We start from the raw sequence: 25,937 nt of genomic DNA on the forward strand, positions 1-25,937 counted from the left end.
CGATGCATCCATCATAGTGTCATTGTTAGAAAAAGAAGTGCTTGTGTGAATGAAGCACGCTGTATAAAATGCTTTGACTGCTCATACAGAAAAGCAGCTCATAAGAACTGGTTCATTTTCCAGATAATTCCACTATTAAGACAACAGACATTTGGGAGGCTTTCTCTGAGAGTAACACTGAAAGTCTTGCTGCTCCTCCACAAAATGAACTTCAGATTAAAGACACAGCTCAGCTAAACACAACTCAAACTAATCTACACTATTTTTCTTTATTACGCAGCGTTTTTATAACTATTTCCAGATGTTTCTAAAGATGAAAACAGAATTAAACTCCAGCCTGATGCGTTTCTGAGGTTCCTGACTCTGACCGTCCCTCAAACGCCTCTCTGATCGTTTCCTTCCGTCGCTTTTACTTTCGCTTTCGTGAATGTTGTGGCGCAGTTGATCGTCTCCATGTTAAGGTAACGTTAGCAGTCTGTACTGTTTTCCTGGCTGACATCAGCTGTGTGCAGCTTAGTTTCAGCATAAATCTGCTTCGTTTTATGTGAGATCAGAGTCTGGGAACGAGACAGAAACAGTTGATGATCAGCAGCTGAACTCGATGTTACTGTGGATCCACTGACTGATGTCTGTAGGCAGCTTCTCCTGCCTCCGTCAGTCTGTGGCTGTATGGGCTCAAATTGTGCTCATAAATATTTTGTACTTGTAAATCAGGATTTGTAGGTGGAAAAATAATTTGTGTGTGGACTTAGCCAAGCAATACGTGTGAAATGTTGAGAAAAGTAGCTCGAAATGTGGAGTTAGTTCTGCCAATCAGTAATCCAGCTACAATGCGCACTCAAACCCGCATCGCAACAAACCGGCGCTTTCGAGAGTACGTTAGCTGATATTAACGCCATGTGATTCAGCTAATAACAGAAGGATTTCATCATTTGTGAAGCCACACAGACAATAATCAGCGACTTGTGCATTTATGACTGGCTGTTATTCTGGTGTCTTAGCTGTAGCATTTGTAGCTGAGGGCTTCAGCTTCCGGGTAACAAGGAAATTACGTCATTCACGTAAATGACTGATTGACAGCACTAACTCTTAATTTTGAGTTAGTTTTTTCAAAATTCCAAGTTAATAAGTCGAAATTTCGAGTTCTGGATCCTTCTTCTTTTTAGTGACGCAAACGGGCTTCCAGTGTGTGGATGTTGTTTAACTGCTGATGTTCATTCGTGTATTGTAGGTGAATGCGTTGATGATTGATCATAAATTAGTAAACTGTCCGTTTTTGCTCAATAATTCCTGTTTCATGTTCAAACCGTCAGACAGAAACTCTGCGTTTGTTTTTATGTTCTTCAGCCTGTTGTTCTTGAGGTAATCTGTGATGCGTTCAATGACCCTCCACATGCTCTGAGGCTCATTTGAAGAGAAACAGAACTTCATCTTTAGAGCATAAGTGGGTTTTTGCCCTCTTTATGCCCGCGGTCAGGCTCTGTTTATTGTAGTATAACACTCATAGGACACAGTGACCCGCTGCACACACACTGCACACACACTGCACACACACTGCACACACACTGCACACACACTGCACACACACTGCACACACACTGCACACAATGACAGCTGCAGAGTTTGTGTCTGATGTATTAAGTATGAAACACTGTTGGGCTAAAATCTGGTCAGAATGAATCCAGGTGCAGGTGTGTCAGTTTAGGACCACTGGACTAACATCCAAGTGCTCACAATATAAAGTGTATTCTGTAGTAACATCCTGGTGTTGCAGCAACAGTCCCACATGGAAACGTCAACACTCAAACTCAAAATCTCTTTTTGTCAACAATAAAATGACAGCAGACCAATTTGAACAAAGTTGGTAAAAAGCTTCAGAAATGAGTAAAATATTAAAAAGTGTCTTGATGCTCAATCATCCAGTAAATCCCCAAAAAGTTGATTCTGTTCATCTGGATGTTTTCAGTAGCATGGATCAGTGTGAGGACAGAGAGGAGGGAGTCCCTCCCTCTAAAAGCACTCTGTGTGGGGAACATGAGAGCCAGACCAAAGCTCAGAGGTGAGATGACCATCTCTAACTGTCCATGACTCTTCTCCATGTCACAGCTCAGCACTCACATCACTGCTCCATCATTATTCACACTCATACCTCTGTGTGTGTTGTTTTAAAGCCCAGAGCTGTGGGGCGTACCAGGCTCAGCTGGACATAACCGTGAAACTAATCCAGAGCCTGGACCTGAACCCAGCTGTGTTTCCTTAAAGAGCAACGAGTCGAAGGAAATTGTTGTAAACTTTAAGAAAAGACTGTTATGTGACAAAGAGTAAGTACATTATTTTTATGAGATTGTTCATCATGTCTTTAATTTAATATTTCCAGTTTTTCCTTCCTGTCTCATGAAGCTGTGACATTTATTGTTTTTCTTTTAGGATCAATAAGAGGCCAGAATCTCCTGGACCTGAACCCAGCTGTGTTTCCTTAAAGAGCAACGAGTCGAAGGAAATTGTTGTAAACTTTAAAGGATGTTCTTCTGCTGCTGAGAGGTAATGTGTGTCTAGATGTTGTTCCTGTATTTTTGAATAAATCCTCATGTTTAATATCAGCTCAGCTCTTTTTCACACACATTTCTATGTTCATATGTGAAGCGGTGTGTGATAGGTTTGTAGCTTGAACCCATCCGCTGGAACGTTGAAGACAATATAATTACACTGCTAAGCAAGACACAAATAGGCAAAGTTCTTCATGTTACTCGTGCACGGGAGAGAACCGGACAACCGCTTGACTCCGTCCTCCCGTAACACTGTCCTTTTATTGAGGTTACATGAATATGCATAGGTTCATTAACATACGACGTCTACATACAAACAAAGAGTACCTTGCCTGTGTGTGTGTGTGTGTGTGTGTGTGTGTGTGTGTGTGTGTGTGTGTGTGTGTGTGTTGCTGATCAAAGGGTCAAACATCCTTGGTCAGGAAGAGGGTAGACTGGACCCCCCCCGGTGAGGAAGTCCAGCAGTTCATCTAAACAGAAAAGCACTTAGACTAGAACAGACGTAGCTACGTTAATCCTACCATAAAACAATTAAGACAAGATGCGACCTCTTCCCGTGCTCCCAGGATGTAGGTGTGCATTCTAGTGTGGAATGCACACCAAGCCTATGTAGCCTGTTAAAGATCACACAACTTATCACTACACAATTGATTATACACCTCTAAGCATCTATGGTTAAATATTTCTAAGCATAAATGACAATCAACAATACAAACTCTAACAGTGTGTGTTGGAGTGTTTCCACAAACACAGCAGTCAGAGTGGAAAGAGTGGATGTTGTAGGAGGTAGGGCTGGGCCATATCATCAATAATACCGGTATAATGTTGGGCAACGACAAGAAAATGAAATATTGCGATAGAATATGGGTAAAACACGCATGCGCAGTGCCTTTCTTTACATACGCACATGGTGGCAACAGAGAATGAGACGGACGAAAGCGGATCGTTGAATGAAACGGATGAACCAGAACTGGTTTGTAAAAATGCTGCAACTTCACTGGTGTGGAACTGGTTTAGCTTTCGTCCGTCAGATGCACAACAAAGCACTATTTTTGGTAGAGCATGCTAGCGGGCCGTCGTTATTACCGTGTTTTTTGGAAAATACGGCGCACTTAAAATCAATCCTTTGATTTTTCTAAAAATCGACAGAGCCCCTTATAATCCCGTGTGGCTTATGTTTGAATTCTGGTTATGTTTACTGACCTTGAAATGATTTTATGTACACAGCATTTGAAAATCTGTCAAATATTTTAGTACGACTTTGCTAAGCTACGAACCCGCACCATTTGATCTATTGTTGGAGCATTACGGCTATCACAGGCAGGAGCCTCGTGGAGTGATACGTACTGTGGTTCAACATAATATTACCGTATTGTGTGTGTATAACCTTTTTTTAAGTTTTGTGGATATTATACATGGTTATGCTGAGGATATGTTGGCCAGTTTCCACTGGAAATGCCTTTTGGTTAAACTGTCAGCAAAGAATTTGCATTTGCACTGTTAATTTTTTATATAACTTTAATGCAAAAAACAGCTGCTTGTTTAAGTGAAAATACTTTGATGTTTTTTTTGCACTAATAATAATAATAATAACAATAATAAAAATAATAAAATGTCTAGTGTCAATTATATCATCAGTTATATCGTTATAGCATATTTTCAAATCTATATCGTGATATTTTTGGCCATATCGCCCTCCTCTAGTAGCCGGTGTTTGTGTAGTGAAGAGGCTGAGTGTCTGTAGGACTCCAGCTGCTCCAGCAGGTGTCTCCTTTGTGCTTTGCTTCAAACACAGTGTAGGGAGGAGCTTCCACTCAGGTGTTTCAGGTGTTGCTGGATGGAGGAGGACAAATAGTTTTTCCCTTCAGTGACACTTCAGCAGCTCAATGTTCTGGGGAGATGTTTGTCTTTATGAAGGTTTATGGATTCTTGTTCTTACTTTGGTTAAACTGAGCAATACATTTTCCATCTAACATTTAAAGTAAATTTCCAGGTGAATAAAAGATCTGCAGCTGCAGCCTCTGTGATGTTTCACAGTCTGAAAGTAACAAATTCAACCAGAGTTCAAACAAAGGCTTAATATACGTGTGTGTTTGATATAATGCCAACAAGTACAAACAGGTGTTCTTACAGGTCTTAATCACAGAGGTCTGATAAGTCTGGTGACTTTCACACTCAGCAATTTTGCTGCCTTTTATTTTATATTGGCCTTTTTAAAGCCCTTCAAAGTCTCCCACATTCATACAGAGCTTTTAACACCAAACTCCTTTACAGTCCTTCTCCTCTCACACACGATCACACGACTGATTTGTCTGCAGCAGCTGTGTTACTGCTAGTATTTTATTATGTGTGTAATCTCCTCATATTGTTCCTGTGGTTTAGTTTGACTTCCTTCTGCAAACTCAGCTGCTCTGTTGCTGATACACGGCTCCATGAATATGATTGATCAGATGCTGCCAACACCATGTGTTTCATGTGAGCGCTCAGCTGAAACCCTGGGTTGACTTATCGAGTTAATAACAAGCTTCACGTGACTGTGAATGCTAAAGTGAATCAGATAAAGGAAAGAGACCCTGCTAATGTTGGACTCACTTCTTAGTGTGGATCCCAGGAGGAAGTTCAACATAGCCATTCTTTGTGCTAGCTCGACCAAACCTGAAACCACAGTGCAGGATAATGATCATCATCTGTCTCTGTCAAGGACATTTAAAATCCACAAATAACAAACATAATTATATTTGATCTTTAAAAATCTCTTTTCAATTAAAAAAGCATGAGCACACTGGTGGATTACAGAAACATGAAAACTGGTTAACAGTAAAGTTAATTTAGACGTAAACAAAGTGTCAAACATACTCAAGTAGAAGGACTGATGTTTGTGTTAAAATACCCTCTTAAAGCTGAAATACTGATTCAGCTTCTTTACTCAAGTAAAGGTAAAAGAGTCCAGGCTCTGAAATGTACTCACAGTATTAAAGTAAAAACTCCATCTTTGAAGGAAATTTCTGTCAGTTTTTGTGCAAAGTTGCCTGAATTTCTACCTCCAACATTAATATGAGAAAATTATCTGAACTTTTATTCTAATGAATTTAATCAGCTTGAACATTTTGTAGCACAAAAGTAGAAAAAAGCTCAGTTTGCTGTTGCCTGCATTGTAGATGGGCGGCTTTGCCTCAACACCTAAACAGGAAAATGAGTTTAGTCAAGTATTAAAGTGGGATTGAAGAGGTGAGGAAACCAGAGATCAGGTGTTGTGGTGCAGCATGGTCACAAGAATCATTTAGAAATGGGTCGAAATATTTTCTCTTCTAGATTTTTTGCACAGTCTGATGTGCTGCTGCTCTGAGGTTTACTGCTCTCTGTGTGCTTAGAAAACTGTGAGGTACAAGTAGATTTGACACAAGTTATAATGGCTGATTTCCATATAATGGTGGAATACAGGGACTTAATCGTTAAGTAAGTAGAAAGTTTGAAGCCTAATCTTGAAAGTAGAGATAGTGTCTGTCTCCTGAATCCAAACTGGAAGCTGGTTCCACAGAAGAGGGGCCTGAAAACTGAAGGCTCTGCCTCCCATTCTACTTTTAAATACTCTAGGAACAACAAGTAGGCCTGCAGAGCGAGAGCGAAGTGCTCTAATGGGGTGATATGGTACTACAAGGTCATTAAGATAAGATGGGGCCTGATTATTTAAGACCTTGTATGTGAGGAGCAGGATTTTGAATTCTGGATTTAACAGGAAGCCAAAACAGGAGAAATCTGCTCTCTTTCTAGTCCCTGTCAGGACTCTTGCTGCAGCATTTTGGATTAGCTGAAGGCTTTTCAGCGAGTTTTTAGGACATCCTGAAAATAATGGTAAATGGTAAATGGCCTGTATTTATATAGCACCTTACTAGTCCCTAAGGACCCCAAAGCGCTTTACATATCCAGTCATCCACCCATTCACACACACATTCACACACTGGTGATGGCAAGCTACATTGTAGCCACAGCCACCCTGGGGCGCACTGACAGAGGCGAGGCTGCCGGACACTGGCGCCACCGGGCCCTCTGACCACCACCAGTAGGCAACGGGTGAAGTGTCTTGCCCAAGGACACAACGACCGAGACTGTCCAAGCCAGGGCTCGAACCGGCAACCTTCCGATTACAAGACGAACTCCCAACTCTTGAGCCACGATCGCCCACATGATGGGCTTTAACTGCAGACACAGTTTGTCTTAAACTTAGTGTCAGTAAACAGTCACAGGCCTCAGGTATTTTTTAATGTCCTCAATCGCTTTTCTTCGTTCACGTGATAATGTCAGAGTCATTTCTTCACCAAGTATTTGTGATGATTTTTTAGCATTTTTACCTACAAGGTTCTATCTATTAGGGCTCTTGTCTCGCCGACTGCTGCCTCAGATCCGAGTCTTTCTCCTGTGTGCTCAGCTGTCTGAGAGCAGTTTGATCCCGTCTCCCTTAATGACTTGACTGCAGTAGTTTGTAACCTAAGATCATCACACTGCCCCTCTGATTGTCTCCCCAACTATTCTTTCAAGGGTTGTCAGGTTGGAGATCGGCCTATAATTAGCTAAGACAGCTGGGTCTAGGGATGCTTTTTAAGTAAAGGTTTAACTACAGCCAGCTAGGGATGGGTACCGTTTAGATTTGAAAACCTGTTAAATCAGAATCAGTTGCTGATGACGGCTTTTTTCTTTTACATCAATCACGTATAATCTTAACTCAAAGTGAACATAGACTTGATTGAAGTAACTCAGATCAGCCAATTCAAAATGCTAATTCAATCAACTCTGAGTTCATGGCTAGACTCAGTTTGTTGGCCCTGCACCTTAAAACTATTTCCTGTTTGTCTCTCGTGTTTTTTGGATATTGTTTTCACATCTTATGTCACGGCTAGCGGGGCGAGCCATGTTGAATTTAATAAAGGACCCAAGATGCAGACACTGCTGTGAAGTGAGTGAGCTTTATTGAAACGGTGAAGTGCAGTGGAGATGGCCTGTGCAGAAGCTAAGATAACCTCTACTGAAAAAACTACAAAACTAACCTGAAACCTTAAACGGAGACACGGGGAGACAACACAGACGAACCAGCAACAAGCAGGAGAAAACAAAGGGCTCATATACACAAAAGAGCCATCAGGGAATGAGAAAAGGGAGACACAGCAGGATTCATTGGACATAACCAGACAAGGGGAAGCAAAAGTAGACACACTAACATAGGACATGGCACTGTCAAAATAAAGCAGGAAGTGAACACAGAGACACAATACTAACACAGTACAGAGGGAACACAGAAACCAAAACCTCAGAACTAGAAAATTTTAATCAGAATGAAATTGTAACAAAAGACAAGAACAATCAAAACAAAACTACTGAGTCCACAGACTCGGGACATACATCGGCTCAAACTGTGGTCATAAATATTTTGTACTTGTAAATCAGACTGTGTAGTTTTGAACTGAGTTTTGTAACATTGTGAAACAAAATATCTGGAAAGTTTATGTTTTTGCGTTCATTGATTTGTGTGTGTAAAAATGTAAAAATGTAATAAATGTAAGAAACATTAGAACTACTTTTGCTGACACAAAGTTTGGCGAGCACTGCAAGTTGGCACTTTAAACCAGTCACTGATATAAAGAGAGCACCTTGTTCCAGGGCATCTGAGCATGGAGGGAAAGCTTTATGCAGGAGATGGTAAGAGCTGTTGGGACTAAAGAAACTGAGCAGAAAACTACAGACATCTGTAAGCACTGCTTCCCATATAATACAACTCTAAGCAAGTGAGCCATAACTTTATACTTTTAACCTTTAACCCAAAAACTATGTTGATCATATAAACTCCACAAACTGCATCCAGGCTCCTGCACACGTCCTTTACATGTTAGCTGTTAGCTAATGCTTGTCAGTTTTTGTGAACTGGCCTTTATGTGTGTTGATGAAATAAAACGATGATTTTATTTGATTATTTCCTTTGTTCTAACCAGCTGGTGCACACTGTCCATCCTCCCGGGGCCTGTTACGCCTGCTAACATGTACATGCAGCTTTTTTAGCAGCATTAGTGAAAACCTGGGAAACCCTCTGGATGGATGCTACAGTACAAATTTAGCAAATCATTGAGCTGTTTTGTTGTTTTCACAAATGCTTACGTTTGCTTTTATTGTAAAACATTTGCAGCCATAAGAGTTTGCAATGATAAGAAGCTGTGTTTGGCATTTACTTACTTACACGTGTCCTGGCACTTTTAATGCTTTTTTCTTAAATAAAAATGGTAACAAAATTAGAAGAAACACATTTCCCACTTTGTTCACGCTGATGTGTGTGTTAACCAGGCCTTACCAGCATGCAGGGGACATGGTGGCTAAACCTCCTTAGGAAACTCAACTCCTTTGGAGTCAGCACACCCATCATGATGACTTTTTACTACGTCTTCCTGGAAAGCATCATGACCTTCTCCATCAGCTGCTGGTCCCACTCCCTCAGCCTTCATACAGGAACAGACTGCAGCATCAGTGTGCTCTAAAATCATTGGCCTGCCTGTCAGAACTCTGGCAGGTTTTCATCAACAGGCCCTTAAACAGGCAGCCAAAATCATCAGTGACCTCTCTCACATTCTTCACCCTGCATTTCAATGGCTCCCCTCTGGGCGACGCCTCCGCTGCATTTCCTGCAGGACTGAGAGGAGGAGGAGCGCCACCTTTGTCCCCAAAGCAGCTCTGCTTTTTAACTCCAGCTGATAAGAACATTTCCCACACCAGAAACATAAACTACACTCTTATACTACCAACACTTTACTCACTTTTAGTCACTTACAGTCAGTGTTGGGAAGGTTACTTTTAAAATGTATTCCGTTACAGATTACAGAATACATGCCCCAAAATGTATTCTGTAACGTATTCCATTACGTTACTCAATGACAGTAACGTATTCTGAATACTTTGGATTACTTAATATATTATCGTGCTTTTTACAACAACGTGAATGTACTATTGCTGTGTGATTTATTACTATTACTGAAGGTCCGCGACATGTAGTAAAGGGACCTCTGACTAATACGGCGGGGTCCCTGTCAGCTCGTAGCCGAAAAATAGCTTTACTTTGTTGTGTGGGTCAACTTTTCTTGCGAGAGACAGAGAGAGGCGTTGAAAGGCTGCTCCAACTGAACTTATTGTTTTCGGAGGAAAACACTAACACGGTGTACAGTCGAGTCTTAATAGCTTACTTACAACTGGGCTCGTCAGGCTCTCTTCTTGGCTGCAGTGGTTATTATTATATTTACATGCTTCCAGCTCCCGTTTTTCCTCGACGACAGCTCGTACCTTTCCACTCGCCTTTTTCTCCCTCCTCGCGCTCACAGACACATAACGTGTATGGCAGTCCATTCTCCCTGCAACACGGACTACACTGCCCATGATGCTACATTCTTTAGAGCTATGCTTGTAGCGTTCTGCCTGTTAGCTTAGCACAACAACAACGAAAAGGCGCTCTCTCACCCAGGAAACACACAGTCGCAGAGAGAGAGAGCGTCACCCTGTAACCATGGCAACCGTAACGCTGCTGCCTGGAACAACAGAACGTAGCTGTCAAACAAAACCCAAACAGTCCTGACCCGCGACAATATGAAACGGGAAAGTACCCCAGTGTAATCCATTTATTTCAACAAAGTAACTGTATTCTGAATACCACCTTTTTAAACGGTAACTGTAACGGAATACAGTTACTCATATTTTGTATTTTAAATACGTAACGGCGGTACATGTATTCCGTTACTCCCCAACACTGCTTACAGTTATTTATTCACCTTCAGTCACTTTAATTTTAAAACTGTGTAATTTTAAAACTGTATATTCTGTGTATTTATTATCTCACTTTTATTGCGCTTATCTTCAACGTCATGCTGCTCTGTTGTATGTTAATTGGCCCTTGGGGATAAATAAAGTCTCTCTGATTCTGTTCTTGTTTTTTTTATATTGGTAGTTTGATAGGTTTCGTATTTGTTTTCTTTTACATCATATTAAAATGTATAAATATATAGATTTAAATATATTTGTGTATTCATGTCTGGATTGTGTTTGGTTTTCTTTTATTTATTTCTGCAGTGGTTGTTGTGTATTACTATTTAGATTGTCTTTTTTCCATTATTGTAATTGTGTATAAAGTTTGATTTGAATGAAAGTTACACTCAAATGCTTTCAGTGTTGCTGTGTTGAGTGTTTTCATGTTTAATGTTTGTATGGAAGACACAGAAAGACATTCAGCTAAAGAAATCTGTGCTAGAGGGACTTTAAAAAAATAAATAAACAGAATGTAAATAATGATGTTTAGTGTTTGAGATGGAAGCTGTTTCTACAGGATCCTGATGGACACTCAAAGGTTTATAAAATGTTCTCATTAGTTGTTTGCAGCAGAATATCAACCGATGTGAACCAAAACAATTAAGTGTGTGAGACTACAAATTCTAGAATCAGAACTGCTGATTTCATTACTCTGAACTTTTAAAGGCAGGTTTTGTATCTGAGAGCAGGGACACTTGCTGTGTTCAGTGTGACTCGTCTCTGCAGAAGGTCAGGGCTCTGATAGTTGCAGTTAGCGGCTGACTTACTGGGCAGGTGGCTCCTGAGTGTCTGTTGGAGTCAGGGTTCATTATGGTCCTGGTTGCTACTGGAAATAAAGAAACAAAAGGAGGGTGTGATGTTCAGGAAGTACAGACTGTAGCTCAGCAGGTAGAATTACTAACTGGAAGGTTGGAGGTTTGATCCCTGGCTGCTCCAGTCTGCACGCCACGGTATCCTTGGGCAAGATGTGGAACCCCGACTTGCTCTCCGATGCATCCATCATAGTGTCATTGTTAGAAAAAGAAGTGCTTGTGTGAATGAAGCACGCTGTATAAAATGCTTTGACTGCTCATACAGAAAAGCAGCTCATAAGAACTGGTTCATTTTCCAGATAATTCCACTATTAAGACAACAGACATTTGGGAGGCTTTCTCTGAGAGTAACACTGAAAGTCTTGCTGCTCCTCCACAAAATGAACTTCAGATTAAAGACACAGCTCAGCTAAACACAACTCAAACTAATCTACACTATTTTTCTTTATTACGCAGCGTTTTTATAACTATTTCCAGATGTTTCTAAAGATGAAAACAGAATTAAACTCCAGCCTGATGCGTTTCTGAGGTTCCTGACTCTGACCGTCCCTCAAACGCCTCTCTGGGCGTTTCCTTCCGTCGCTTTTACTTTCGCTTTCGTGAATGTTGTGGCGCAGTTGATCGTCTCCATGTTAAGGTAACGTTAGCAGTCTGTACTGTTTTCCTGGCTGACATCAGCTGTGTGCAGCTTAGTTTCAGCATAAATCTGCTTCGTTTTATGTGAGATCAGAGTCTGGGAACGAGACAGAAACAGTTGATGATCAGCAGCTGAACTCGATGTTACTGTGGATCCACTGACTGATGTCTGTAGGCAGCTTCTCCTGCCTCCGTCAGTCTGTGGCTGTATGGGCTCAAATTGTGCTCATAAATATTTTGTACTTGTAAATCAGGATTTGTAGGTGGAAAAATAATTTGTGTGTGGACTTAGCCAAGCAATACGTGTGAAATGTTGAGAAAAGTAGCTCGAAATGTGGAGTTAGTTCTGCCAATCAGTAATCCAGCTACAATGCGCACTCAAACCCGCATCGCAACAAACCGGCGCTTTCGAGAGTACGTTAGCTGATATTAACGCCATGTGATTCAGCTAATAACAGAAGGATTTCATCATTTGTGAAGCCACACAGACAATAATCAGCGACTTGTGCATTTATGACTGGCTGTTATTCTGGTGTCTTAGCTGTAGCATTTGTAGCTGAGGGCTTCAGCTTCCGGGTAACAAGGAAATTACGTCATTCACGTAAATGACTGATTGACAGCACTAACTCTTAATTTTGAGTTAGTTTTTTCAAAATTCCAAGTTAATAAGTCGAAATTTCGAGTTCTGGATCCTTCTTCTTTTTAGTGACGCAAACGGGCTTCCAGTGTGTGGATGTTGTTTAACTGCTGATGTTCATTCGTGTATTGTAGGTGAATGCGTTGATGATTGATCATAAATTAGTAAACTGTCCGTTTTTGCTCAATAATTCCTGTTTCATGTTCAAACCGTCAGACAGAAACTCTGCGTTTGTTTTTATGTTCTTCAGCCTGTTGTTCTTGAGGTAATCTGTGATGCGTTCAATGACCCTCCACATGCTCTGAGGCTCATTTGAAGAGAAACAGAACTTCATCTTTAGAGCATAAGTGGGTTTTTGCCCTCTTTATGCCCGCGGTCAGGCTCTGTTTATTGTAGTATAACACTCATAGGACACAGTGACCCGCTGCACACACACTGCACACACACTGCACACACACTGCACACACACTGCACACACACTGCACACACACTGCACACAATGACAGCTGCAGAGTTTGTGTCTGATGTATTAAGTATGAAACACTGTTGGGCTAAAATCTGGTCAGAATGAATCCAGGTGCAGGTGTGTCAGTTTAGGACCACTGGACTAACATCCAAGTGCTCACAATATAAAGTGTATTCTGTAGTAACATCCTGGTGTTGCAGCAACAGTCCCACATGGAAACGTCAACACTCAAACTCAAAATCTCTTTTTGTCAACAATAAAATGACAGCAGACCAATTTGAACAAAGTTGGTAAAAAGCTTCAGAAATGAGTAAAATATTAAAAAGTGTCTTGATGCTCAATCATCCAGTAAATCCCCAAAAAGTTGATTCTGTTCATCTGGATGTTTTCAGTAGCATGGATCAGTGTGAGGACAGAGAGGAGGGAGTCCCTCCCTCTAAAAGCACTCTGTGTGGGGAACATGAGAGCCAGACCAAAGCTCAGAGGTGAGATGACCATCTCTAACTGTCCATGACTCTTCTCCATGTCACAGCTCAGCACTCACATCACTGCTCCATCATTATTCACACTCATACCTCTGTGTGTGTTGTTTTAAAGCCCAGAGCTGTGGGGCGTACCAGGCTCAGCTGGACATAACCGTGAAACTAATCCAGAGCCTGGACCTGAACCCAGCTGTGTTTCCTTAAAGAGCAACGAGTCGAAGGAAATTGTTGTAAACTTTAAGAAAAGACTGTTATGTGACAAAGAGTAAGTACATTATTTTTATGAGATTGTTCATCATGTCTTTAATTTAATATTTCCAGTTTTTCCTTCCTGTCTCATGAAGCTGTGACATTTATTGTTTTTCTTTTAGGATCAATAAGAGGCCAGAATCTCCTGGACCTGAACCCAGCTGTGTTTCCTTAAAGAGCAACGAGTCGAAGGAAATTGTTGTAAACTTTAAAGGATGTTCTTCTGCTGCTGAGAGGTAATGTGTGTCTAGATGTTGTTCCTGTATTTTTGAATAAATCCTCATGTTTAATATCAGCTCAGCTCTTTTTCACACACATTTCTATGTTCATATGTGAAGCGGTGTGTGATAGGTTTGTAGCTTGAACCCATCCGCTGGAACGTTGAAGACAATATAATTACACTGCTAAGCAAGACACAAATAGGCAAAGTTCTTCATGTTACTCGTGCACGGGAGAGAACCGGACAACCGCTTGACTCCGTCCTCCCGTAACACTGTCCTTTTATTGAGGTTACATGAATATGCATAGGTTCATTAACATACGACGTCTACATACAAACAAAGAGTACCTTGCCTGTGTGTGTGTGTGTGTGTGTGTGTGTGTGTGTGTGTGTGTGTGTGTGTGTGTGTGTGTGTTGCTGATCAAAGGGTCAAACATCCTTGGTCAGGAAGAGGGTAGACTGGACCCCCCCCGGTGAGGAAGTCCAGCAGTTCATCTAAACAGAAAAGCACTTAGACTAGAACAGACGTAGCTACGTTAATCCTACCATAAAACAATTAAGACAAGATGCGACCTCTTCCCGTGCTCCCAGGATGTAGGTGTGCATTCTAGTGTGGAATGCACACCAAGCCTATGTAGCCTGTTAAAGATCACACAACTTATCACTACACAATTGATTATACACCTCTAAGCATCTATGGTTAAATATTTCTAAGCATAAATGACAATCAACAATACAAACTCTAACAGTGTGTGTTGGAGTGTTTCCACAAACACAGCAGTCAGAGTGGAAAGAGTGGATGTTGTAGGAGGTAGGGCTGGGCCATATCATCAATAATACCGGTATAATGTTGGGCAACGACAAGAAAATGAAATATTGCGATAGAATATGGGTAAAACACGCATGCGCAGTGCCTTTCTTTACATACGCACATGGTGGCAACAGAGAATGAGACGGACGAAAGCGGATCGTTGAATGAAACGGATGAACCAGAACTGGTTTGTAAAAATGCTGCAACTTCACTGGTGTGGAACTGGTTTAGCTTTCGTCCGTCAGATGCACAACAAAGCACTATTTTTGGTAGAGCATGCTAGCGGGCCGTCGTTATTACCGTGTTTTTTGGAAAATACGGCGCACTTAAAATCAATCCTTTGATTTTTCTAAAAATCGACAGAGCCCCTTATAATCCCGTGTGGCTTATGTTTGAATTCTGGTTATGTTTACTGACCTTGAAATGATTTTATGTACACAGCATTTGAAAATCTGTCAAATATTTTAGTACGACTTTGCTAAGCTACGAACCCGCACCATTTGATCTATTGTTGGAGCATTACGGCTATCACAGGCAGGAGCCTCGTGGAGTGATACGTACTGTGGTTCAACATAATATTACCGTATTGTGTGTGTATAACCTTTTTTTAAGTTTTGTGGATATTATACATGGTTATGCTGAGGATATGTTGGCCAGTTTCCACTGGAAATGCCTTTTGGTTAAACTGTCAGCAAAGAATTTGCATTTGCACTGTTAATTTTTTATATAACTTTAATGCAAAAAACAGCTGCTTGTTTAAGTGAAAATACTTTGATGTTTTTTTTGCACTAATAATAATAATAATAACAATAATAAAAATAATAAAATGTCTAGTGTCAATTATATCATCAGTTATATCGTTATAGCATATTTTCAAATCTATATCGTGATATTTTTGGCCATATCGCCCTCCTCTAGTAGCCGGTGTTTGTGTAGTGAAGAGGCTGAGTGTCTGTAGGACTCCAGCTGCTCCAGCAGGTGTCTCCTTTGTGCTTTGCTTCAAACACAGTGTAGGGAGGAGCTTCCACTCAGGTGTTTCAGGTGTTGCTGGATGGAGGAGGACAAATAGTTTTTCCCTTCAGTGACACTTCAGCAGCTCAATGTTCTGGGGAGATGTTTGTCTTTATGAAGGTTTATGGATTCTTGTTCTTACTTTGGTTAAACTGAGCAATACATTTTCCATCTAACATTTAAAGTAAATTTCCAGGTGAATAAAAGATCTGCAGCTGCAGCCTCTGTGATGTTTCACAGTCTGAAAGTAACAAATTCAACCAGAGTTCAAACAAAGGCTTAATATACGTGTGTGTTTGATATAATGCCAACAAGTACAAACAGGTGTTCTTACAGGTCTTAATCACAGAGGTCTGATAAGTCTGGTGACTTTCACACTCAGCAATTTTGCTGCCTTTTATTTTATATTGGCCTTTTTAAAGCCCTTCAAAGTCTCCCACATTCATACAGAGCTTTTAACACCAAACTCCTTTACAGTCCTTCTCCTCTCACACACGATCACACGACTGATTTGTCTGCAGCAGCTGTGTTACTGCTAGTATTTTATTATGTGTGTAATCTCCTCATATTGTTCCTGTGGTTTAGTTTGACTTCCTTCTGCAAACTCAGCTGCTCTGTTGCTGATACACGGCTCCATGAATATGATTGATCAGATGCTGCCAACACCATGTGTTTCATGTGAGCGCTCAGCTGAAACCCTGGGTTGACTTATCGAGTTAATAACAAGCTTCACGTGACTGTGAATGCTAAAGTGAATCAGATAAAGGAAAGAGACCCTGCTAATGTTGGACTCACTTCTTAGTGTGGATCCCAGGAGGAAGTTCAACATAGCCATTCTTTGTGCTAGCTCGACCAAACCTGAAACCACAGTGCAGGATAATGATCATCATCTGTCTCTGTCAAGGACATTTAAAATCCACAAATAACAAACATAATTATATTTGATCTTTAAAAATCTCTTTTCAATTAAAAAAGCATGAGCACACTGGTGGATTACAGAAACATGAAAACTGGTTAACAGTAAAGTTAATTTAGACGTAAACAAAGTGTCAAACATACTCAAGTAGAAGGACTGATGTTTGTGTTAAAATACCCTCTTAAAGCTGAAATACTGATTCAGCTTCTTTACTCAAGTAAAGGTAAAAGAGTCCAGGCTCTGAAATGTACTCACAGTATTAAAGTAAAAACTCCATCTTTGAAGGAAATTTCTGTCAGTTTTTGTGCAAAGTTGCCTGAATTTCTACCTCCAACATTAATATGAGAAAATTATCTGAACTTTTATTCTAATGAATTTAATCAGCTTGAACATTTTGTAGCACAAAAGTAGAAAAAAGCTCAGTTTGCTGTTGCCTGCATTGTAGATGGGCGGCTTTGCCTCAACACCTAAACAGGAAAATGAGTTTAGTCAAGTATTAAAGTGGGATTGAAGAGGTGAGGAAACCAGAGATCAGGTGTTGTGGTGCAGCATGGTCACAAGAATCATTTAGAAATGGGTCGAAATATTTTCTCTTCTAGATTTTTTGCACAGTCTGATGTGCTGCTGCTCTGAGGTTTACTGCTCTCTGTGTGCTTAGAAAACTGTGAGGTACAAGTAGATTTGACACAAGTTATAATGGCTGATTTCCATATAATGGTGGAATACAGGGACTTAATCGTTAAGTAAGTAGAAAGTTTGAAGCCTAATCTTGAAAGTAGAGATAGTGTCTGTCTCCTGAATCCAAACTGGAAGCTGGTTCCACAGAAGAGGGGCCTGAAAACTGAAGGCTCTGCCTCCCATTCTACTTTTAAATACTCTAGGAACAACAAGTAGGCCTGCAGAGCGAGAGCGAAGTGCTCTAATGGGGTGATATGGTACTACAAGGTCATTAAGATAAGATGGGGCCTGATTATTTAAGACCTTGTATGTGAGGAGCAGGATTTTGAATTCTGGATTTAACAGGAAGCCAAAACAGGAGAAATCTGCTCTCTTTCTAGTCCCTGTCAGGACTCTTGCTGCAGCATTTTGGATTAGCTGAAGGCTTTTCAGCGAGTTTTTAGGACATCCTGAAAATAATGGTAAATGGTAAATGGCCTGTATTTATATAGCACCTTACTAGTCCCTAAGGACCCCAAAGCGCTTTACATATCCAGTCATCCACCCATTCACACACACATTCACACACTGGTGATGGCAAGCTACATTGTAGCCACAGCCACCCTGGGGCGCACTGACAGAGGCGAGGCTGCCGGACACTGGCGCCACCGGGCCCTCTGACCACCACCAGTAGGCAACGGGTGAAGTGTCTTGCCCAAGGACACAACGACCGAGACTGTCCAAGCCAGGGCTCGAACCGGCAACCTTCCGATTACAAGACGAACTCCCAACTCTTGAGCCACGATCGCCCACATGATGGGCTTTAACTGCAGACACAGTTTGTCTTAAACTTAGTGTCAGTAAACAGTCACAGGCCTCAGGTATTTTTTAATGTCCTCAATCGCTTTTCTTCGTTCACGTGATAATGTCAGAGTCATTTCTTCACCAAGTATTTGTGATGATTTTTTAGCATTTTTACCTACAAGGTTCTATCTATTAGGGCTCTTGTCTCGCCGACTGCTGCCTCAGATCCGAGTCTTTCTCCTGTGTGCTCAGCTGTCTGAGAGCAGTTTGATCCCGTCTCCCTTAATGACTTGACTGCAGTAGTTTGTAACCTAAGATCATCACACTGCCCCTCTGATTGTCTCCCCAACTATTCTTTCAAGGGTTGTCAGGTTGGAGATCGGCCTATAATTAGCTAAGACAGCTGGGTCTAGGGATGCTTTTTAAGTAAAGGTTTAACTACAGCCAGCTAGGGATGGGTACCGTTTAGATTTGAAAACCTGTTAAATCAGAATCAGTTGCTGATGACGGCTTTTTTCTTTTACATCAATCACGTATAATCTTAACTCAAAGTGAACATAGACTTGATTGAAGTAACTCAGATCAGCCAATTCAAAATGCTAATTCAATCAACTCTGAGTTCATGGCTAGACTCAGTTTGTTGGCCCTGCACCTTAAAACTATTTCCTGTTTGTCTCTCGTGTTTTTTGGATATTGTTTTCACATCTTATGTCACGGCTAGCGGGGCGAGCCATGTTGAATTTAATAAAGGACCCAAGATGCAGACACTGCTGTGAAGTGAGTGAGCTTTATTGAAACGGTGAAGTGCAGTGGAGATGGCCTGTGCAGAAGCTAAGATAACCTCTACTGAAAAAACTACAAAACTAACCTGAAACCTTAAACGGAGACACGGGGAGACAACACAGACGAACCAGCAACAAGCAGGAGAAAACAAAGGGCTCATATACACAAAAGAGCCATCAGGGAATGAGAAAAGGGAGACACAGCAGGATTCATTGGACATAACCAGACAAGGGGAAGCAAAAGTAGACACACTAACATAGGACATGGCACTGTCAAAATAAAGCAGGAAGTGAACACAGAGACACAATACTAACACAGTACAGAGGGAACACAGAAACCAAAACCTCAGAACTAGAAAATTTTAATCAGAATGAAATTGTAACAAAAGACAAGAACAATCAAAACAAAACTACTGAGTCCACAGACTCGGGACATACATCGGCTCAAACTGTGGTCATAAATATTTTGTACTTGTAAATCAGACTGTGTAGTTTTGAACTGAGTTTTGTAACATTGTGAAACAAAATATCTGGAAAGTTTATGTTTTTGCGTTCATTGATTTGTGTGTGTAAAAATGTAAAAATGTAATAAATGTAAGAAACATTAGAACTACTTTTGCTGACACAAAGTTTGGCGAGCACTGCAAGTTGGCACTTTAAACCAGTCACTGATATAAAGAGAGCACCTTGTTCCAGGGCATCTGAGCATGGAGGGAAAGCTTTATGCAGGAGATGGTAAGAGCTGTTGGGACTAAAGAAACTGAGCAGAAAACTACAGACATCTGGAAACTGTGTTGTTAATTCTCAGTGGGATCAGCAGGACTAGCAAAGCTCCACCATGACAGTCATCTGATTGACTGAACCCATCCAAACATCACTTCATGGACCTTTAGCTTGTGTCTGTGTGTGGACAGACATAACATGAGCTAATTATACATTACTCCTCCACAGAGTGGACCAGCAGAGAGCAGAGGTTTCCACTGGTCAGTCTGCACAGCAACATCAAACACACCTGGACTCTGTGGTTATGGTTTGTAGTACTACGTTTACATTTGTTCTTTTCAGTCACCTCTATGCTGCACTTTGTGGACCAGAGGATTGTCAGTGTGTCCAACATAAATCAGAGTTTGGGCTCCATGATTTCAGTCAGATTGGGGTGACTGTAGCTCAGGAGGGGAGCAGGTCAGCTACTAGTTAGGTTTGTGAATCAAACCCTGGCTGGCAAATGTACTGGGTAACGTACTAAACCCAAGCTGCCCTCTGATGCATCCATCAGAGTGTGAAAGAAAGTATTTAAGCATAGAACAATGTGCTTGGTTGAATGAGGCATGTTGTATAAAATGCTTTGTGTGCACAGAGTATCAAAGAGAGCTATATAAGAACCAGTCCATTTACCACTGGGTAATTCATATAGTCTTCTTTTCCAGCGGCTGGAGGACAACATCACCATGTTTGTGAAGAACGAGCTGAAGAAGATCCAGAAGCTTCTGAGTCCAGATCACCCAGAAACTTTAAAGAGCCAGATGGAGGATGAGGAGATGTTTGAAGGTGAGGATGAAGATGAAAGAAAGAGCTGCAGAGAAGCATTTCTGAAGATCACACTCCACTTCTTGAGGAGACTTAAGCAGCATGAGATGGCTGACCATCTGCAGAGCAGTAAGAGAATTTCTCTAAAGACTGAATATTGATCTTTCCTAATAGCTCAAGAAATGGACCAATAGACATTCATCCTTTCAGGGTACTGAAAGGCTATGATATTTATTATATAATATTTGTTTCTGAATTTCTTACCTTCAGAAATATTTGCTCCACTCTGTAAACGTGAACTTAAAGCCCAACTGAAGAAGAAGTTCCAGTGTGTGTTTGAGGGCATCGCTAAAGCAGGAAGCCCAACCCTCCTGAATCAGATCTACACAGAGCTCTACATCACAGAGGGAGGGACTGCAGAGGTCAATGATGAACATGAGGTCAGACAGATTGAAACAGCATCCAGGAAACCAGACAGACCAGAAACAACAATCAGACAAGAAGACATCTTTAAAGCCTCACCTGGAAGAGACGAACCAATCAGAACAGTGCTGACAAAGGGAGTGGCTGGCATTGGGAAAACAGTCTTAACACAGAAATACAGCCTGGACTGGGCTGAAGACAAAGCCAACCAGGACATCCAGTTCATATTTCCATTCACTTTCAGAGAGCTGAATGTGCTGAAAGAGGAAAAGTTCAGCTTGGTGGAACTTGTTCATCACTTCTTTAATCAAGCTAACGAATCAGGAATCTGCAGGCTTGAAGACTTCCAGGTTGTGTTCATACTTGATGGTCTGGATGAGTGTCGACTTAATTTGGACTTCAACAAAACTAAAATCCTGACAGAAACCAGAAAGTCCACCTCATTGGATGAGCTGCTGACAAACCTCATCAGAGGGAACCTGCTCCCTTCTGCTCGCCTTTGGATAACCACACGACCTGCAGCAGCCAATCAGATCCCTCCTCAGTGTGTCGACATGGTGACAGAGGTCAGAGGGTTCACTGACCCACAGAAGGAGGAGTACTTCAGGAAGAGATTCAGAGATGAGGAGCAGGCCAGCAGGATCATCTCCCACATCAAGAAAGCTCGAAGCCTCCACATCATGTGTCACATCCCAGTCTTCTGCTGGATCACTGCTACAGTTCTGGAGGATGTGCTGGAAACCAGAGAGGGAGGAGAGCTGCCCAAGACCCTGACTGAGATGTACATCCACTTCCTGGTGGTTCAGGCCAAAGTCAAGAGGATCAAATATGATGGAGGAGCTGAGACAGATCCACACTGGAGTCCAGAGAGCAGGAAGATGATTGAGTCACTGGGAAAACTGGCTTTTGATCAGCTGCAGAAAGGAAACCTGATCTTCTATGAACCAGACCTGACAGAGTGTGGCATCGATATCAGAGCAGCCTCAGTGTACTCAGGAGTGTTCACACAGATCTTTAAAGAGGAGAAACAACTGTACCAGAACAAGGTGTTCTGCTTTGTTCATCTCAGTGTTCAGGAGTTTCTGGCTGCTCTTCATGTCCACCTGACCTTCATCAACTCTGGACTCAATCTGCTGGAAAAACAACAAACAAGCTCTCAGACAGAGAAATACTTCTACCAGTGTGCTGTGGACAAGGCCTTACAGAGCCCCAATGGACACCTGGACTTGTTCCTTCGTTTTCTCTTGGGTCTGAAGACTAATCAAACTCGTTTGCAAGGCCTGATGACACAAACAGGAAGTAGCTCACAGACCAATCAGGAAACAGTTCAGTACATCAAGGAGAAGCTCAGTGAGAATCTGTCTGCAGAGAAAAGCATCAATCTGTTTCACTGTCTGAATGAACTGAATGATCGTTCTCTAGTGGAGGAGATCCAACAGTCCCTGAGTTCAGGACGTCTCTCCACAGATAAACTGTCTCCTGCTCAGTGGTCAGCTCTGGTCTTCATCTTACTGTCATCAGAAAAAGATCTGGATGTGTTTGACCTGAAGAAATACTTTGCTTCAGAGGAGGCTCTTCTGAGGCTGCTGCCAGTGGTCAAAGCCTGTAAAAAAGCTCTGTAAGTTATAAAGTTTTTATTATTTAATTTATTGTAACTTTATTTATGATGATTTATATCTTTTTTTTTTAGGCTGAATGGCTGTAACCTGTCAGAGAGAGCATGTGAAGCTCTGTCCTCCTCTCTTCAACTAGAAGACTGTGAGCTCAGAGCTCTAGATCTGAGTAACAACAACCTCCAGGACTCAGGTTTGTCAACACTGTTTTCTGGACTGAAGACTGGAAACTGGAAACTGGAAACACTCAGGTCAGATACTGTTGTTTGTGATTTGACTTGAAATTTGCAACTTAAACACTACATTTATTTTTATACTGACATATCCTTACTTTTATATCTCTTTCAAAGGAGTGCAAGAAGTTGAGAAAGTGTCAGAAATGAACAGATAAATAACCGCAGGGCAGGATAGATAAACTGCAACAGTGGGGTTTGACAGAGATCTGGTCAGTTACTCAATTCTCAAAAGGAGGAACTTCAGGGAAAAAAACTACCAAGAAAAATTACTTGTGATTGGTTGGTAGATCTGTTATGGAAAAACCCACTGCCATCACCGTCTGTAATATAATCACTGTACCTTTATATACATGTGACTTGTATTAATGCTGCTGCCCTCTTGTGGCTAAAGTGTAATTATGTTCTTGTTATTAGGGAAAACATTAGAGAGTAACATGAAAAATGAGTCAGCACTTTGGCTTCAGCTTAAGAAATCCTCATTTTTATGTCATCAGTTATAGTTGCATGTATTCATTATCATAAGTTAACTATTTAATATTTATGTATTAAATTTATTTTGAGTAAAATAGCAATAATTTTAATGGATGTATTAAATAAATACATCACTAATGAATTAATTATTTCAGTAATTAATTTTTAAAAAGTACATAATTAAAGAAATATATTAATAATGAATTATCCATTTATTTCATTTAAAATGTTTCATTATGTATTTATGTGCAATTCAAATTAGTTAATTACATATTTAATCAATTATTGGTTTGTTTTCTATTTTAATTATTTTACTGACACATTTAATGAACCTAATCATCTCAGATGATTTCAGTGATGTCTGCCAGACCACGCAAGTGGTCGAGCTTGCATACCGCCGACAACGCGGCACACAACTTGTAAACCCCTGCTGACTATCACCTCTCGAGTTATTTATTTATGTTAGTTTCAACTGTTCCAGCAAAACGTAAGCACGTGTTACTGATAAAAAGTCCAATAGAAGCAAAGTCTAAAATGTGAAAACAAACACGAGGGACAAACAGGACCCTTTTCAAGGCACAGGTTCAACAAACTGAGTCTAGCCATAAACTAGAGTTGGCAGCTGTGAGTTTTCGGTTCATGACTTCAATGAAGTCTGACCATGGTTACTTTGAGTTAAGACTATGCATCTGAAACAAGCATTAAATTAAAACTAACATTAAAAAGACTGTTAAGGAGGAAAGAGAGCATTTTCACCACAGCATGTTCATGCTGTTTGTAGATAGTGGAGACTGCTGTTCAGCCTGCTCCAGAAATTATTAAACTGCTTTAAAAAATATTATTAAAATGTATTCTAAAATAAAGCCTGATTAAGATCTGATCTTTGTTGGGGGGGGGGGGGGGGGGGGGCTTGTTTCTAACAAGCCTTTTAAACTTAAGTTACTGCATTGCTGAAACACCAACATCTGCTTATTGAACAACAAAACAACCAAAAGTCCACACATCTGATTTTATTTTTATTTTAATAGACTTCCAAAGATTATACCAGATAACTGGCCTCAGAATATAATTGAACAAACATTTTTAAAAACGATAACCTAATCCTGTCTTGACAGGCTGAGCTCTTCAGTATCCACCAACAGCATCGTCATGCTGAGTCGTTTCGACGTTTCTGCTCCTGGTGGAAATACTCTTCCTCTTTCCACATTGTACCAAATGTTTTTAAATGTTAGTTTCAATTTAAAATTAAAGATTAAAAAAGTGTAACACATATAAACAGCAGATAATTAAGACAAGCGAATGGTTCAGTTCCACATGTGCTCCGCTGACACATTAAACTTCAGTAAAATTAATTAATTTAATTAATTTAATTTAATTAGTTAATTTAATTGGGACTAAATCAATGATGTATGTATTTAATTTATTAAGTATTTTGAACATAATCCATTAATGACATTTAATTAATTATTTAATGATGACTAATTGATTAATTATTGATGATTAATTTACCCTCCACATGATTTAACCTCTATAGAGATGATATTTTATCTAGATCATGTTTTTTCAAAGGTTCAGACCAGAAAGTTTAACATTATTATTTTTCTCATTATTGTCTGTTCAGATTGAGTGTCTGTAATCTCTCAGAGGGAAGCTGTGAAACTCTGTCTTCACTACTCAGCTCCCAGCCCTCTAGTTTGAGACAGCTTGACCTGAGTAACAATGACCTGAAGGACTCTGGAGTGAAAGTTTTGTCTTCTGGACTGAAAAGTCCATATTGTGAACTGGAAACACTCAGGTCAGCGTTCTTGAAATGTTCAGTAGATGAGGTTTAGAGGTTTACAAGGTTTAGATTGACTAATGGCTATTTTTAACTCCTGTTTCACTTTTGGCTGCAATTTCCTGTTTGCATTTAGCTATTTTTCTCTTCTCTAAGAGTATCTGTCATGTCTGCAGGCTGTCAGGCTGCCTGATCACAGAAGAAGGTTGCAAGTCTCTGGTCTCAGCTATTAGCTCCAGTTCTTCCCATCTGAAAGAGCTGGACCTGAGCTACAATAACCCAGGAGAGGCAGGAGTGAAGATGCTTGAGCAGCTAAGACTGGACACTCTGAGGTATGTAGATGGCCGTTACAGCCACAAACAGTGTTTGATAGATAAGGAAACTGGCTCTGTCTGATTACTTAACGCTGGAAACCAGTGTTATTTGAACAATCACACATATAGGAACATTTTTCCATTCTGGTCTAACATAAACAGTAGATGTCTGTATGGGGTCTCAAAGGACAAAATCTCTGTCAGCAACAACGGTGCAGCCTGTTCAAACTGATCTCTGGAAAGGAACTGACATTTTCACTCTCTTTATTTATTTTAAGTTTTATCTGTGTGCAGAGACCATGTCCAGGACATGTTTAGCCTGTTGATCGACCAAAGTGAATTAACTTTGGTCGATCAACCTTGAAATTCAAAGTCAAATTATAATATAATTAGTGTTGTCAACATTAACGCTTCAACGCCGTGTAACCCCTCATCGGGCTGATCTGCATTAACTTGTTAATGAGAATTTGCCGTGTTGACGCCGTAATTACGGGTTAATGTTGACGGCACTAAATATAATATAAATCAATCATTCAAATCAGTCATTCATTGCTAACAGAAAACAAAGATTAAGAAACAAAGGGATGGAGCTGGTGGATTGGTGGTTGTGTGTTAGGCCCAGACCAGTGGGTGTTTTTGACTGTAAAGCCAATCTAGCAAGGACAACCACTGGTGCTGTTACCCTGCAGCCTGCACTGCAGGATATGTGCTGTGCCA

The 25,937-nt window shown here is 40.7% G+C and overlaps 1 protein-coding gene across 1 annotated transcript in view; it reads left to right on the forward strand.

The window, feature by feature from the left end:
* Positions 1-404: 404 nt before the first annotated feature.
* LOC147336819 (uncharacterized) overlaps positions 405-25,937 on the forward strand; it is a 31,533-nt gene continuing 6,000 nt past the window's right edge. Inside the window, exons 1-13 of the mRNA XM_086285623.1 lie at positions 405-461; positions 1,967-2,059; positions 2,172-2,321; positions 2,428-2,541; positions 13,320-13,412; positions 13,525-13,674; positions 13,781-13,894; positions 19,811-19,889; positions 20,287-20,515; positions 20,657-22,427; positions 22,500-22,673; positions 24,751-24,924; positions 25,083-25,238. Of these exons, the coding sequence (XP_086141749.1) occupies positions 454-461; positions 1,967-2,059; positions 2,172-2,321; positions 2,428-2,541; positions 13,320-13,412; positions 13,525-13,674; positions 13,781-13,894; positions 19,811-19,889; positions 20,287-20,515; positions 20,657-22,427; positions 22,500-22,673; positions 24,751-24,924; positions 25,083-25,238 (3,305 nt within the window). The 5' untranslated portion in view covers positions 405-453. The remainder of the gene's footprint in view (positions 462-1,966; positions 2,060-2,171; positions 2,322-2,427; positions 2,542-13,319; positions 13,413-13,524; positions 13,675-13,780; positions 13,895-19,810; positions 19,890-20,286; positions 20,516-20,656; positions 22,428-22,499; positions 22,674-24,750; positions 24,925-25,082; positions 25,239-25,937) is intronic.

Source organism: Aulonocara sp. 'chitande type north' Nkhata Bay, linkage group LG3 (assembly GCF_057382095.1).
Source record: "Aulonocara sp. 'chitande type north' Nkhata Bay isolate Kocher_YH1m ecotype deep benthic linkage group LG3, A_spYH_male_GT1.1, whole genome shotgun sequence".
In the NCBI taxonomy this organism is placed as follows: domain Eukaryota; kingdom Metazoa; phylum Chordata; class Actinopteri; order Cichliformes; family Cichlidae; genus Aulonocara; species Aulonocara sp. 'chitande type north' Nkhata Bay.